This window comes from Trichechus manatus, unplaced genomic scaffold, assembly GCF_000243295.1.
Source record: "Trichechus manatus latirostris isolate Lorelei unplaced genomic scaffold, TriManLat1.0 scaffold00083, whole genome shotgun sequence".
Classification (NCBI taxonomy): domain Eukaryota; kingdom Metazoa; phylum Chordata; class Mammalia; order Sirenia; family Trichechidae; genus Trichechus; species Trichechus manatus.
The window spans coordinates 11,481,817-11,494,494 of record NW_004444019.1 but is presented as its reverse complement, the minus strand read 5'-3'; the positions used below and the strand labels follow the sequence as shown (position 1 = coordinate 11,494,494).

The 12,678-nt window shown below is 38.0% G+C and overlaps 1 protein-coding gene across 1 annotated transcript in view; it reads right to left on the bottom strand.

The window, feature by feature from the left end:
• The window catches only part of KCNQ5 (potassium voltage-gated channel subfamily Q member 5), a 604,670-nt gene that overhangs the window by 193,921 nt on the left and 398,071 nt on the right, over positions 1-12,678 (bottom strand). The window contains exon 2 of the mRNA XM_004381376.2: positions 8,778-8,868. Within this exon, the coding sequence (XP_004381433.1) occupies positions 8,778-8,868 (91 nt within the window). The remainder of the gene's footprint in view (positions 1-8,777; positions 8,869-12,678) is intronic.

Genomic DNA, 12,678 nt, shown 5'->3' with positions numbered 1-12,678 from the left:
TGGTCCCTGAGTCACTGAACAACAGAAAGCCACCCACCAATCAGAACACCTGCTTTGGAATGCTGTGTGAGATGAACATTTCTATGGTGTTAAGCCACTGAAAAGTTAGTGTTTATTTGTTAAAGCAACTTTTCTCACCTTAACTGATGCTGTAGGCATTCAATAAATGGAAAGAAAAGAAGGAAGGAAAGGAAGGTAGAAATAGAAAGGGGAAAACGAAAGAATCAAAGTCATGATTATATCTAGCTGCAAAGAGTGCATGAGTAAAAGTTACATTGTCTTCTCTTATAATTTTTAATGCCAGAAGCTTTTGGACTTAATATAGTCTCCTTCTACACTGAATTCATACAATTTTATGCACAAACCTTTCTACTTTGCAAGGACTGGCAAATGTGTTTGTGGCTCATTTTCTTCCATCTACTAATACTGGTAGACGGGAGATGGCAATGACATGTCTTCTAATTTTTCAACACCGTGGGATATGTTGTTGTTGTTAACTACCATTGAGTTCCCCCCACCCCGACCCCCAGCCCATTCATGATCACCCCATGTGCAATGCAATGAAATGCTGCCCGGTCCTATGCCATCCCCATGATTGTTGTGGATTGGACCATTGTGATTCATGAGGTTTTTATTGGCTGATTTTCAGCAGTAGATCACCAGACATTTCTTCCTCGTCTATGTTAGTCTGGAAGCTCTGCTGAAACCTGTTCAGCATCATAGCAACACACAAGCCTCCTCTGATAAACAAGTGGTGGTTGTGCATGAGCTGCACTGGCCAGGAATCAAATACGAGGCTCTTGCATGGAAGGTGAGAATTCTACTACTGACCCACCACCATGTTCTACAGTCAATATTTATATAGCAGCTAAAGTCAAATGCTGCATCTTAGTTTAATTTTGCTGCCATGTACATGATACTATAGAATTTTCAATATTGATGTGCAATTTAAAAATGGGTCATCTTTCATCAAATATTTACTGTAATTTGCAACTGGTATCTCACTATATTAAATGCTGTCACTGAAACAGCCTTGGAGTCTATTCTCAAGAAGTCTACAGTGTAACTAGTGCTTTGTTTTTCCCCTCTGCCCCCAGCTCACTTTCCTTCAGCCACTCTGGCCTTCTTGCCCTTCCTTGGCTCAGCAAGTGCGCTCCTGCCCAGGCTTTTGTCCTTGATGCTCCCTCTGTCTGGAACGTTCTTTCCCCTAATCTCTGCACGGTGTGTTGCCCCACTTTGTTTAGGCTCTGCTAAAATGCTACTCTTTTGAGTGGATTTCTCTAAATATCCTTTTTAAACAGTTCATTGCATTCCATTCCTGCTTTCCTTTTATTCGTAGTACATATACTTATTTGCTTATTTGTTTGCAGTCTATCTTCCTCACAAAAACGTGAAGTACATGAGGACAGAGATTTTGCCTGTTTTGTTCATGGATATATCCTCAGTCCTTGAAAGAATGCCTTGCCCATATTGGGCTACATTAATATTGTAGAATAAATGAATAATGGAGGAACTACAATGCTAAGTAGACAGCACTGTGGGAAGTTAGAAGAAAGAGATAGCTTGTTCCAGGAAGGAAGAGGTGTTTGATCCAGGTTTGGAATGATGGAAATGATTTAAACATGGAAAGATAGTAAGAGAAGGGTTTCTTCCTTCCATTGCCAACAATCTTGGATTCTAGCAATCCTGTAATGTTCACCATACCACCCTGTGTCTCTCTTCCTCTCTATGTTGAATACTTTTGTGGAGCTAGAAAGGACACAACAGATTAGCATCAGTGTGGAACTGAATGAGTGTGGCTCATTGATAGCTCTAAGGATGTTTGCTGGGCTGCCCATAAATTCTAGAAAGAAAATTGTTCAGAGAGGTTCTGTGGTATAAACTGGATCACTTGGTTAGATACCAAAGCTCGCACCAGAAATGTGAAACGTTCTTTCCTTCCTTAATTGTAGACAGGTTTATGGTTTTTTTCAGGCATGATTTCATTATCTTTAGCTTGAACAACTCTTTCCTCTAATATCTGAAATACTTTACACGGGGCAATTTAATATATTATTATCCCTCAGTTAAGATTTAGTGTAGGTGTTAAATTACTCCTGCTTTTTCTTTTCAGTCGTCAGCAGATTGATGAGGATTGTTAGTCTCCACGAATCACTTGAAAGTTTATTTGCATTTTCCTTGATGAAAGAAAAGCAAAGGAAAATAATTGCAGTTTTCAATGTTCATTGGGATATTCTGAGAGCTTTCTGCAGTAAATTGCAGGGATGTGATAAACCTAAAGAAGCATCACTCATTCCTCATATCTGATTGCTTAGTATCTCATCTTCTGTCACTTCAGTTCAAACACAAGATTTAATAGCCTTGAATGGATTCTTACCCTTTTGCTCTGTTATCCTCTTTTACAATGTTTAATGCCAGAAGCTTTAGACGTAAAGACTTAATATAATATCCTTCTACACACTGAATCCGTACAATTTTATGTGAAAATCTTTCTACTTTGCAAGGATTGGTAAATGGGTTTGTGACTCATTTTTTCTCCTTCTACTGATACTGGTAGATGGGAAATGGCAAGAGCCCTGGTGGCACAGTGGTTAAGAGCTTGGCTGCTAACCAAAAGGTCGGCAATTTGAATCCACCAGCCGCTCCTTGGAAACCCTGTGGGGCAGTTCTACTCTGTCCTACAGGGTTGCTATGAGTAGGAATTCACTTGATGGCAACAGGTTTTAGGTTTTTTGGGAAATAACAACAAAGTCTCTTCTAATTATTCAATACCATGCTATACAGTGCATATTTAAACAGCAGCTTAAAAAAAAAAACACACACACTCATGTTAAAAAAAAAAAAAGAAAACAAACATGTAACACAGATTAATTATGTAGTTGCTGTTAGCTTTTCAAGGGGACTCCACTTATAAAGAGATTCGCTACAAATTTTCTTTAAATAGTAAGCTCCACTAGTGCATTTAAGATATAATTAGATCTGCCTAAATTGGATTTGTACACATTTCAGGAACTCATTCATTGTGCAAGGAAAAAGCAAATCCATGTTTGCTTTGTTACATGAAGCATAAGCAGCAAATATGCATATGCTCTATCTAGAAGGTGCCAAACACCCAGATGTTTGGGACAACCTGGATATTTGACCATATGCTTGAGTACTCATCCAGCTGCTCAGCACAATCCATTTGTGGTTTGGAGCCTTTGTAACACAGCAGGCAGGCAGAGGAACAAATACACTGCGACACGCTCTTATTCTGCTAAGATTTATAACGTCTTTTTACTGCTTATGGGTGGTGGGGAAGCCCTACCATTTTAAACGCGCAATTTCAGAAATCACCAACTTCAATGGAAATTTTGCAAAGACTATATGTCACTTCCAGTAAGTAAAGAGTTTTTCTGTTTTTAATGTAGTGAACAATCTACAATTAAAGGGCTAAAATGAATACTTTAAAATTAATCTGGAAGGCAAGAAGTTGTCCAATAGAAAGGAAATACACTCCAAACAGCATTGTTCCCCAGAAGGCGGTATCTGAAATGCTAGAGCACAAAACCTCATAAAACAAACTAAAAGAAAAACTTCCACAGTAGTTGAATCTGGAAGTAGTAGAATTGACTTTCACAACACAATGTTCACCTGAACAAAGTGAGCTGAGTTGTCTGGGATGGTAAAGTTGCCATTGTGACGACCCCATGTGTGTCAGAGTAGAACAGTGTTCCATGGGGTTGTCAGTGGCTGATTTTTCAGAAGTCGATGGCCAGGTCTTTCTTCCGAGGTGCCTCTGGGTGGACCCAAACCTCCAACCAACCTTTTGATTAGCAGCCAGGAGTGTTAACCACCCAGAGACTCCAGTGCAACTTTGCATTTGACTATGTACCCTGTGGGTTAGGCTTTTGATTGCTTACAACTATCTTTACCAAATAGTATTTAGATTCTTGATACAAAGAAGTCTAGTGCTCTGAACTGATTTAACCCATTTGTGGTAAGCAGACTCTTTACAAGACGAGAAACAAAATTATCCTAATTAAAACAGTTGTAAGCATTAATTGTTATGTTTGCAATGAAAAAGCAGCTTTAGACATTAGCACTTCATTAGGTGGTGGCAGATGCACTTTGGTGAACTCATCATTCTTGAGTAAGAAGTAAGCAAACATAAGGCAGCCAGATGCATTGCTGACGACCCAGGCTTTTGAGTTACACAGGCCTAGGTTGGAATCTGGGCTCTGTCTTATATTTGTTGTGTTAATTTGTTCAACTCATGTCACCATGTGGTGAAGGGGGCGGGCGGGGATAATACTTGCAAAGATTTTGTTCGTTTGTTCGTTTTTTATAAGAAAGGTACTTAAAAAATGCTAGTGCCATTTCAGTTTTGAAGAATTTATAAAACATAGGACAAAGTAGCATCAGCTTTTAACTGTCCTTGGAATTTGGCTATGCAGCTTCATATCATGTTCTTGAATTCAGAAGTTTTATCCCCAGAGCAAGGGCAGAGCAAGCAAATCTGTCAGATCTGGGCTTAGCTCTGCTCAGGGCTCCGGTGTCAGCAGATGGAGACATTGAGAGAAGAGCGGATCAAGCCATGAGCATTGTCATCAGATACATTTGCCATCAAACTACGACCATAAAATTCTCTTTCGTTAGTCACCAGAAATGAGGAGTTATTGTGAACACATGACGCATGCTAAATGGGTGCCACTAAGTCACATTTAGTTAGATGAACATGTTTGTGAAAAAAGCTGCCATAATTAAGTGTTTGATTGTGGTGAGAAAATGGTTTTTAAAAAATTGTTTTCTATTAGAAAAGCATAATATTTTCTTGAATGTGGCATTCTCAAATATTCCATGGGTCACCTGTATTTGTGTCCCCATTAGGTCTCCACTATATATGGAAGAATTAGTGATTATAACATTAGTTAGCTTTCTGAGAGCTTTCTTTGTGCTAGACCTGGTTCTAGGCACTTGAACTTATTTAATCCTCACAACAACGTTATGAAGTAGGGTATATTATTATCCAGTTTTAACAGATGAGAAAACTAAGGTACAGAGAAGTTAAGTGATGTCCCAAAGCCACACAGCTAGAAAGTAGTAGAAGTGGAATTTGAACCCAGGGTGCCTGGCTACAGAGTCTGCATTCTTAAGTCTACACTCCACTGCCTCTGTGGTGAGAAATTAGGGAATTTAAAAGTGCCATAGCATGACACCGCAGTTCATAGAACTGAAAAGAATAAGCAAGCAAATTAACGTAGGTATCCATGTGGCTTGCAATCTAGGCAAGTTCATGAAGTTACAAGTTAAAACAGTAGCATTCGGAGTGCAATTCTAGATGGGAATAACAGGAGTGTCCCCTTTGGGATGCGGAATGGAGAGCTGTAGACTCCACGGGGGTCCCAGGAGGTGAGTAAGACAAAGTTCAAAGCAATGGATTGTACCTAATATGCTCTTGCCCTTGAGGAAACAATTCGGTGGAAAAGAGAGTGCCAAAGAGGGCTCTGGGAAGTTTGTCTGGGGGCCAGGTTTGCCTGTAGTGTGGGTGCCTTTTACTTGTACAGAAATAGAGTTAGAATATGGGTAAATTTCTGAACATATTTTAAAATGTTTAAAAACAAGCAAACAAATGGAACAGTTACAAAAAAGTTAAAAAATAATGATTTACACATAATTCTTTAAAATTTACTCCTCTGGTTTGTATTTGTAACTAAGAGTGTACAAAAGTGACTTTGTTATAATTTTTTGCAAACATTTTTAAAGTAATTCCTATTCCTATTTGGATATGCGAACCCTTTAGATATGCTCCATCTAGGGAACTAAAGGCACTGCTAGTTAGAATTGTGTTGTATGAATTCTGTTTGATTAGATGTTCAGAGGATAGACAGGCTTTGAAATCAGATTAACTTGCTCAAACACAAGTTACAAGATAATAAATAAGAGATCCACTAAATCATTAAACATGCCAGCATTTCTCAAAGATTTTTTCAATATTCTACAGCTGATTGAATATTTACAATATACTGTTAACTCAAGGAGCCCTGGTGGCACAGTGGTTAAAGAGCTCAGCTGCTAATTAAAAGGTCAGTAGTTTGAACCCACCAGCTGCCCTGCAGGAGAAAGGTGTGGCAGTCTGTTCTCATAAAGATTTACAGCCTTGGAAACACTATGGGCCAGCTCTACTCTGTCCTATAGGGTCACCATGAGTTGGAATCCACTTGATGACATTGAGTTTGGTTTTTTGGTTTATGTTAACTCATGGTGACAAAACAATTAAAATATGTATGTGTTTCCAATTTATTACTGGAATTCCAATTTATTATTATATATTATTATTCCAATTTATTCCAACTAAAGAAAAAGAAGGAAAACCATGCCTATGTTTGATTTTTTTAAAAGTTTTGTCTAAATAAAACACAGTGTTTAGACAAAACATTGGTGAAGAAGAGTAATATCAATAAATCTTAGACAAGCAACATACTCTGCATATTTCTAGGCAGGTTTTGAGAACACTTTGGCTGAATATACATTTTCATAATTTATCATTATAGCACAAAAATAGGAGTATGAACAAAGTCTCTCCCTTATGGATAGCCATGCAGCAACACCTTTCTGAGAATTTCTATCTGTAGCACTAATTGCATTGCTTAAAACGAAGGTCTTATTTGCACAGAGGGACTCATTTCCATTCTGCTAAATCCAAAGGCATTCAAGACCTGGGGATGAGAGGCAACATCTACATTTTTATCTACTAAAATGTACTCTAGTTACTAAACTCTGATCAATTGCTCACTTGTTAAACAGATTTTAAAAATCAAGATAGTAATCAGTTTTGGTATTTGTAATTACATGGGTTTCTTTGGACAACTCAGAAACTTACTAGCAATGACTGAATTTATATTATACAGATTTGAAAGATGTAAATCTAACATTTTGGATTTTTCACCTGCTTATGAAAGAAACCTTTTTATTGGATTCCTAATGATTGATTCATTCATAATTTATCTCCCAGTCATGCAGTCCATATAGTGTTTCATGTTCCCAAGTCTAAAAATAAGATTTATGTTTTCAAATTAAAATTCCTGGTTGTAATTTTGTACATGAAACTAAAAGCCAGCTGTGCCTTGGACTTTGGGATCAGATCTTATGCCGTTATCAAAGAGATGGATGAGGCTAAAAGCCCACTTGCTACCCAAATGGAAACCTTATGAATGGAACAAATACCCATGTACTCTTCAGTCTATCTTGGGTTTTGAAACAGTAACCTTAACATTAGCAAAATACGCTGAACACAATTTGTATGGGAACAAATCCAGGCTCAAAAATGATTTCACCCTTTCAAGACTTGATGATATCTTGGCAACCGCAAGTACAACCTCGAGTACAAACTAGACATCTGAAAGCCCAGGTAAGAGAAGCATCTGCCCTCATCTTAGGTTATGTAAGTTGACATCTTTCAGTTTCCACATTCAAGATAAGAATAATTTTTAAATATTAAATGCTTATTGTTGTACATAACCAATTTCTGTTTATTAGGCCCATAAGCCATCTGTATCTTCTCTTTCTCTCCTCCCTCTGTAGTCCACCAGGCTTTACAGAAGGATTGAGTTGTTCGCATTTATAGTTCATTCAGACAATCCCAAGACTGTCAAGTCTGATGTTTCTGTACTAAGTAAATGGGTCAAGATGGATGTAAATGAACCAAACTTTCAATCAGATGTGATTTGAGTATACAGTACTATAGTTTAGTTGTAATAGAAAGTATTAGAGCTTAAAAGGCTCAGAATAATTCAGCCTAAAATATCTTGGGGTCTTTTTCCATTTTAAACTGAATTGAGCAATTCTGTGTGGTTGAGGATTGACAGCATAATGGAAACAGAGCAAACCGCAGAATTTCTCACCAGGTAACTGCATTAGCAGCAAAACGCGTAATGCAGTCTGTTGGTTGAAAAAAGTATGAAGGAGTTTCTGTTTTCCTATAAGATCCCACATTCTTACAGTTCTTGGCCAATTATGAATTATAAATTATGGTGTTGGTGAAGAATAGTGAGTATACCATGGACTGCCAGAAGAAGGAACAAATCTGTCTTGGAAGAAGTACAGCCAGAATGCTCCTTAGAAGTGAGGATGGCTAGACTTAGTCTCACATATTTTGGACATGTTATTAGGAGGTACCAGTCCCTGGAGAAGGACATCATGTGTGGTAAAGTAGAGGGTCAGCGAAAAAGAGGAAGACCCTCAGTAAGATGGACTGACACAGTGGCTGCAACAATGGGTTCAAAGACAGCAATGATTGTGAGGATGGCACAGGACAGGGCAGGGTTTCATTCCGTTGTACACAGGGTTGCTATGAATTGGAACTGACTTGATGACACCTAATAACAACAACACAGCCAAACTGCAGTTATTGGAAAATGTTCTCTACCCTGTAACATTTAGCAATATATTGAGAGATCTCATGGCTACTGATTCTCCTTATAATTTGTTTATTAGCAGTGATAAATGTAATTAAAATTGCTTCCAAGTATTGCCTTCTATTTTTGATATACACATAACACAAGATACTGCTATCTAATAGCAATACCGAATATTTGTATACATGCCTGAGGATTGACTAATGGTTAAAACAGTAGACAAATGTTTCAGTGATCTTTGAAACTTTTATACGCCACAGAATCTCTTTTTTTTTTCCTAGATAGAACTTTTTATGGGCTAAAATGCATAACACAAACATTATATATAGTTCTTATATTACATAGACTGTATGTAGATTCTTGCTTATATGTTTCACTTACCAGAATCAAGAGGCAACTTGAGGCCAATTTTGTGTGCTCAGGGATGGTAGAAAACACTGACAAAATCAAGCAACCAAAGACAAGGAGGAAACTGTAAAACAGACAAATAAAAAGAGAAATTTGGTAAGAATACTCACTTATCATTACAGACTTAATTTGTTTCTAATAAATAACGCACCAGACCCATTTGAATTAGCACAGGTTTAATTAAAGCACTGGGAGGGACTGACATATTGAATATCAAAATACAATATAATATAGAGAGCAAATGAGGCTCTTTTGCAAATTTATTGATGAAGGAAAGGCTGCGTGTGTGGGTTTGTGTGTGTGTGTGTGTGTTATGTGCTGTATTTAAAGATCCAAGTCTAAGAATCTGTGAACTTCCTACACAATTCCTTTCCAAACAAGGTATCTGAGAAAAGCCCAGAAAGTGTGTTCTTATTCACTTATCCTAGGAGCACAGGCTGACAGCCACCCTCCTTTCAAAAAAGCCGAATCTGCCTCACCTTTGGCAGCTGTGGCAAACCATCAAGTGTTCTAATAGTTGTTACCAAGATAATGGCTCATTTTCAGAGGCTGATATTGCTCATGGATTCTGAGTTGTCATTCTTTCATAACTATAATAAGAGCAGAAAAGGACGGGAATGATTTACTCTGCTACCCGTGCACTTTCCACTTCCTTAAAGCCAAACTCTTAGAGAAAGGACCCTCTGCCCTCTGTCTGTTCTTACTCTAATGACAGGAAGTACAAGTCAGGAGCAGGCATTTTCTACCAATTAATCTACAGACATTTTAATTCCTAGAAATATGGAACTTCTGAGATCCAGAGAGAGCTGAGTTCCTAAAGAAAACATCTAATAAAAAGGAAAGCTTTGTTTCAAAGTTGACGTTACCCTGAAAAGCAAGATTGAAAAAAAAAGAAAGAAAAACTTAAGCTGCTTGCTCTGGATTATATTTTTCATTTTCACTAATCTCTGGGAAGTTATACTGTAAGCCCCCTTAAAATAACAGTTTCCATGTTATTCAGTATGACACTGGAGTTAGTCCCATCTTCCTGTTTGCTTGATCTGACTGAACTATTACAAGTCTTTCTACTATTCTTCACTGGGAGCTTCTAAGGGCTTAAAGCCAGGTGTTCGCAAATTATGGCCTGGAGGACAAATATGGCCCCCAATGTCTGTTTTTGTAAATACAGTTTTATTGGAACACCAGTCATGCCCACTTGTTTATGTATTATCTATGGTTGCTTTCATGCTACAGCTGTAGAACTGAGTAGTTGTGACAGACGATATTACCTGTATTTCTATTTCTTTGTATCTCTCCCAACACAGAACCAGAGTGGAAGTTCAAAATTGCTCTTGTACTGTGGAGTTTCTTCTATGCCGAACTCTATGCTGAGCCTCTTTCGCATGCATTATTTCACATAATCCTTATAAATTTATGGAGTAGAAATATCATTATCTCCATTTTACAGATGTGGGAACTGAGAATTTTACAAATGTGGAAACTAAAAATTAACTCACCCAAGACTCTGTAGCAGAAGGAAGTGTTTCAAGCACTGTCTGTGTAGTGTAAGTCGCCCCATAGTGTTGTGGAATGGGCATGCAGAGATGAGTGCTGAGGTAACATTCTTGGCTCAGCAAGCCTCTTGGGGATACTGCTCTATCTCCTCAAATAGAAAAGGAAGTAGTTCCGATTCTCAATAGAAGCCTCCAAGGGGAAGGAACCTACTAGTGAAGAGAACTTACTACGTGATGTTACTGACTACTACTTATCATGCTTTTGACTCATGCATCTAGTGATTCAGGATACTTTGGATTATACTTTAAATTGGCCTGAACAGACAGGAAATTATACACTAGAAATCAAATTCTAGTGTACCTCTATGATCCCTACACTACCAATTAGAAAATGAAATTCAGGGATCACTAGGATAGGTGGGAAGACGATGTGGCATTAAATATGGACAGTGACAGATATTTCCCCTCTGGTGAACGGCCGCTATGTAAATATGCCCCTTGATTCTGGGCTTACCAGAAAACATTTAAAAAAGCAAGCAGAGGATTACTTAATGACTAAGACATCTTCTTCCTCCAAGATCATCCCAGTAGTAGCTTCATGATGTTATGCTTGTGTTCAAAACAGATCTATAACACAAGTCCTTTGCTGGTTTCTTCTTCATAAATATTTGGTGTTGCTTAATCTTTTTCTTTCATGTCCCCACTTTGCCCATTTTCTTTTCTGAGATAATCTCACCCTCCTTTCTTACAAGAGTAGCTTTTGTATGAGCATTCTGTTATTTCTACAGGGGTCCCTCTGCAGAGCAAAAGTCAAAGACCTGTGCGTAGGAGAGCCTCTGCTGTTTAGGCTGCTCAAGGGGCTATCAATGGGCAAATTCATTCATTCATTCATTCAACTCTTCATCCATTTACACAGTCAGCTAATATTGATTAAGCATATAATAATGCTAGTCTGAGCCACAGAGAAATAACAGTAAACAAGGCTAATTCTTTTCTTTTTTTGGTCTTCACAGAATCTAAGTTCTATTGAAGCATTACAAAGAACTATACAAATGTAAACGAAAAATTAAATTTCTGTGTGATGATTACAAAGATATGGAAAATACAAGGAGAGAAAACGTTAACTGGGTTTGGCTATTAATTTCCAGGGTTATGGAAACCCTGGTGGCATAGTGGTTAAGAGCTACAGCTGCTAACCAAAAGGTCAGCAGTTTGAATCCACCAGGTGCTCCTTGGAAACTCTATGGGGCAGTTCTACTCTGTCCATAGGGTTACTATGAGTCGGAATCGACTCAGCAGCAATGAGTTTGGTTTTTGGTTTAGTGCAAAATGAAAATTCTTAAAAATTATTAATTATTAAAAACTAAATTATTGAATTAAATTAAAAATTATTAGAGTTTCAAGAGGAAAACAGCAGAGCATGAAACCAAGTCGCACACCCATGAGGCCAGTCCTGGGGTTAGGGAAGGCCTCCAGGAGGAAATGTTGACCAAATTGAGACCTGAGGGTCCAGTAGCAGTTAGTTAGGGCAGCGACTGCAGAGAAAGAGCACTCTAGCCCATTAGACAGTGTGGATGAAGGCCAGATGCAAGAACAGGATCATTAGAATTTACTAATTAATCAATTAATAAAGGTTTGTGAACATCTACTAGCTAGCTCATCATTCTGCAATACATGAGAAGTGTAAGGCAGGTCATTACTGCAAATTTATTTTTTGCACAGAAATAATGTCAATTCAATTGAAAACATCTATTGATTATCCACTGTGAAAGGTACTATGTCGAACACTATAGGAGGTACAAGGATAAATTAAAGCAATCTGTACTTTTAAGGAATTTATAATCTAGTCAAGTCTGACTGTAGCACAGGGTGAGACAGGCAGCTGAACTGGGAGTCTGGGCCATGTTGGGGAGAAGTTTGTATGGCAGGATCTGCACATAGTTCAATAGACAATGAAGAATCATTGAAGATTTTCAAGCATGGTACTAATATCACCAGAGACACCCTCTGGGGAGAAAATTGGGGAGTAGAGGCTGGGAAGGGAGTGTAGTGGCTGAAAAGTGACAGATGACTTTAAGTTTTTCACATGTAGTTACGAGTGGTTCTCCTAATGTGGAAGTGAGGAGGAAAAACTAATTTTGGGGAGAAGACGTCCAGTTTTTGACATTCACATGGAAATGTGGATATAAATCTTGGGAACAAAATCTAGTTAGAGTTATGGAAGTACTTTTTTCCTGGAACAAGTAAATGTATGGAACATGCTATACTGAGGACAGTGCAGACCAAGCAGATAAGATTTAGCAAAAGTTTAAGTAAATAAACATAAAGGTTATTTCAGGAACAATTCTTGATCTTGTAAGATGATCTCATGGAGAACAACC